At 46.9% G+C, this 4,232-nt stretch overlaps 2 protein-coding genes across 2 annotated transcripts; both read left to right on the forward strand.

The window, feature by feature from the left end:
* Positions 1-550: 550 nt before the first annotated feature.
* Positions 551-1,632, forward strand: N7458_004360 (uncharacterized protein; the record flags this gene model as incomplete). Its single annotated transcript, XM_056907742.1, has 2 exons — positions 551-1,502; positions 1,559-1,632. 2 exons carry the CDS (start codon positions 551-553, stop codon positions 1,630-1,632), a joined length of 1,026 nt encoding a protein of 341 aa, XP_056766360.1.
* A 773-nt stretch (positions 1,633-2,405) lies between these two features.
* On the forward strand, positions 2,406-2,603 carry N7458_004361 (uncharacterized protein; the record flags this gene model as incomplete). Its single annotated transcript, XM_056907743.1, has 1 exon — positions 2,406-2,603. One exon carries the CDS (start codon positions 2,406-2,408, stop codon positions 2,601-2,603), a length of 198 nt encoding a protein of 65 aa, XP_056766361.1.
* Positions 2,604-4,232: the final 1,629 nt, after the last annotated feature.

Raw genomic sequence — 4,232 nt, forward strand, 5'->3', positions numbered from 1 at the left:
CCACAGCCAATCAAACGGCGTCAGAACTGAGTCGAAAGACCACTTGGGAAACATATATATTTGAAAGTATATAATATACCTTCTGATACACTTCTAAAGCAGACGAAATCTTCATAAATCTGCCTATCACGTGATATTATATGTTTGTCTTGTTTACAGGACCGCAGGACCGCACTAAAGCGCAGTGGTTGCGGTCTTTTCGGTCCCGTGCAGAGGCCTAGTGTAAACGAAGCGGCCTGTTATCGATTAATGAGTCTAACTATGTAATTTAGTTCATCCAGGCCATCTCAATAAGCCTACGCGAATGGCTCCTGCTATCTAATTCGGGTGTTGGGGCTCCCACCACTAATGAACATTCCAACCCTAATCGACATTTTCTATTAATTATTCGTTAGGGTTGGAATGTTCATTAGTGGTGGGCGCCGAATACCCGAACGGGGTTGGGCCCGACTACAGGGCATATATAACTCCTTTATCCTTCCCCCAATGGCCGGCATATATATTCCGTCTCGCCGCTCCTCCATAACGGAACACCACCAATCAGCTCCATATGTCTCGTCTTCTTTCCTTGGCTCTGGCAGCATGCTCCCTGCTAGCTACAGCCTTTGCCATCCAACGAGTCGATGTAAACGTTCTCTACAGCTTCGGTAATAGTACTTGGGCCGAGAACCTGGCGGTCCGCGCTAACGGCCAGATCCTCGTCTCGCGCCTTGACACCCCTGAAGTCCTCCAGGTCGACCCGACCGGCGTGAAGGCACCCATTATAGTCGCCTCTTGGGACCCGGCGACTTACATGGGCTGTCTGGGTATCTCTGAGACAACCCCCGATAAATTCTATGTGGTGGTTTCGGGCTTTGTCAATGATAGCTTTCTGCTCTCCTCGGGTGTCAACAGCGTCTGGGAGATTGATATGACCACATTTACTTACTCGACGTCGACCGGCAAAGTTGCGTCTAACGCAACCGTCTCTAAGCTGGCTGATATCACTACTTCAGACTTCCTGAACGGTCTCACTACCCTATCCAACACATCGGTTCTCGCCGCCGATTCCTACAATGGCTGGGTGTACCGCGTCGACACGCAGACGGGCCACAACATGGTGGCCGTCAACGATACTAAGATGAAGTTCAACTCTATCCCGAACCCGCCGATCAACATTGGCGTTAACGGTATTAAAATCCACGATGGTTACCTTTACTGGACAAACACGGCCGTCGGTTCTTTGAACCGCATTCGCATTACGGATAAGGGCGTTCCACTCGGCAAGTCCGAAGTTGTCGTCAACAATGTCCCTAAGGCGGATGATTTTGTATTCAAGAAAGACGGCGTTGCTTTCATCGCTCAGAACCAGATGGACGAGCTCAGCGTCGTGTATCCCGAGTGGTCCGCCGCCAAAGTCATTGCTGGCAGCAACACCTCAACCGTTCTGGCGGGCGTGTCAGCGGGCAAGTTCGGCCGGTTACCCACTGACGAGAATATTCTCTATCTGACTACTAGCGGCGGTACTTACTCCTACCCCCATTCCATTCTTCTGCTGTCTTAACTGACTACTAAAAAGCTGAGGGTCTGCCTATCAATGGCTCGGTGACGGTCCCCGCGACTGTCTCGTGGATCGATACGTCGGCCTTTTGATCGTGCCAATAAATGTAATAACAGTCTTATAGCGTGTTAGGGACGTATCTCTTGTTCAAGGTCGATATTCAGCTAGGACTTCTTACTTTACGTAGACATAAAGCAATAAGTGAGGAGATATGATGTGGAGGGCCCACATAGCCTATCTGGTTCCCCTAAACGTGAGGAAGCTCCTCACATTCCCATAGGAATCCCCACCTACTCCTGGGAACGAGTTTGATACCTAGAACGAATTAGCAGAGTTCCAGAAACTTTTTTGCTCTCAGGAAGATAGTAGAGCTCCTAGAGGCATGATATATAGCCTAACCCATGGCGGTAAATAGAATGGTGGTCAATTCGATTTATTTTGTATGGCCCCACTCTTCTGATTTTAGGTCCGTTCGATTTGACTGCATCCACCCCATTCTTTTTAGGATTTTATTAATTGCACGACATTCAAATTTATTGCACGACAAACTAAGCATAATTCGGAACATTCTGCCCCACCCGCCAAAAGTAACATTCGACGCCTGCCTAAACACTGCCAAGTCCTTATGTATGCATATTCCTATACATAAGCGCTTCTTGCGGTTGCACTGAGTGTCAGCCGCGACTCAATCACGTGACCTATATATGCCAATATTTTTCATAATCTTTGTTTTCAAAACAAACTACATACCAAACCCCCTTCGCATACCAAACCCCTATCACTATGGCTCTCTCATCACTACATACACCTATCCGAATCGCTCAAATCTGCAGAGATTTCAAAACAGCTACGTTTTCTATTCAAGATGGCCCTTCTACCCCCTCCGAACAACTGGCTAATTCAGGTCGATTCTAGCCAGGAAGCCAGGGCTATCCTCAACGAATTCGCCGCCCAGCAGGGCTACGCTATCACCGTCAAAAATTCAAATTCTTACTCAGCCTACCTAGAGTGCGACTCCATGTACCAGTCAGCATTTAAGTTTGTGACACCAAACATCATTTGAATCCGCCAAGGTTGTTCTAGCTTATTGTCTGGTCAATCAGGAATGCCAGACAATGCGTCTCATGACACCAGAATAGATTCTGCTGTCGTACCTTACCGTCGAAAAGTTGGCGATTTCGACTCTCTTGCTAAGAGCGTGACGATTTCCTGTTCCGGATTAGTGGATTGACTCAAGATCCGGCCGGTGCCTCAGATCGCTCAGCCGTAGCTAATAATACTGATCATATCCCTGTTAATACCTGAATCCCTGCCGAAACTGGCTGACTTCCTGCTATGATTAGCTGATCTCTAAGCTACGTGTAGTTGAATAAGGGGTTCGATTTGATATAGCAAACTATCCTTTTCTAGCTTCGTGCGCTTTTATACTCCCCTGAATGAATATCTCTATATGTACTTTTCTTCCTGTTTGGCGTTCTTTTAAGATGCCTAGAAAGTACCTATCTTAATTGTCAGCCTATATATGTGTGTGTATGGCTATGTGAGGTTGGTTGACCAGCGGCCCGCCAGCCAACGGCCCGGACCGGACCATCGTTTTTCCCGCAGAAGGACCCCTCTGCATATACCTCTTCAACAGAGAGTTTTACCATGGCTAATTAGCTACCAATCGACCACGGATTCTAACATCCAGCTCCTTCCTAATCTATCAATTGGTCAGATCATCGATATATGATCGAATCATCGATTAGATCATTGATTTGGCCTATTTCCTGCTGCCGAACTGTCCCAACCGTGTACTTAAACACCCGTTCGCTCGCTAGTTTAGCAGTTCAGATTAAATGCACTTTTTAGTCGATCCTTTTGATCTCGTTTGACCGTCATACCTAGAGAAGATCTTATGAACTCAAGGTCCATCCGTCTTATCTTGGTCCTATTCGCTAGAAGAACTTCTATCTTGACTGGCCATCCTAACGTCCTATGTGGATCCTTTTTCATCGGATACACTAGGATCTGTTAGTTATGAGCCCGATCGCTCTGACTAAATAGACTTCGAATTAACCGGACGGCTTCTTTCGGCCAAACCAGCTTGGCTACGCCCTCGACCGGTCGTATCCGTCTATTATCCTTGCTTTTTCACTTTTCATCGAACTATCGTTTACTTCCGTCTCACTCTTCATCATAGCTACAGAAGCTAATTAGTTGGTCTTTCATCTGAAGACCTCTACCGATTAGATTTAGTGGTATGCAGCCGTGAAGGACTAAGCGGTTACGTAGGGTCTATAGGACTATATCAACCCTAAGGTACTAGTTGAAAGCCTTAGGAAGCCCCCTTTAGAACCCGATTATCCCGAAATCGACCTAGCGGACCTTCCTAATCTAGCCGGCGAAGCGCTTACGAGATATAATCTAATCTCTCGCGAGTATAACCGCTAGCTAAATCGCTTCCGTCACTACTAGAAAGGGGTAGATCGTCTGAAATAGGGAATTCGCAATTCAGTTTCTACTAATAATAAGCGATTGATCCTGTCTCAGGCCAACGTACGTGACGTAATTAACATGTTTCGTCTAATATATGCGCCTACTAATTCGTCTCGGAAGCGCCAGATCTCGAAAACTTAGTCTAATCTGCGCACGCAAGCGCCCCCTAGGTCCAATTACGATTCGTGGGTCCAAAAGTAGCTAGTTTGCTACA

The sequence above is a fragment of the Penicillium daleae genome (assembly GCF_028827525.1).
Source record: "Penicillium daleae strain IBT 16125 chromosome Unknown utg000005l_segment0_segment0, whole genome shotgun sequence".
NCBI classification, from domain to species: Eukaryota; Fungi; Ascomycota; class Eurotiomycetes; order Eurotiales; family Aspergillaceae; genus Penicillium; species Penicillium daleae.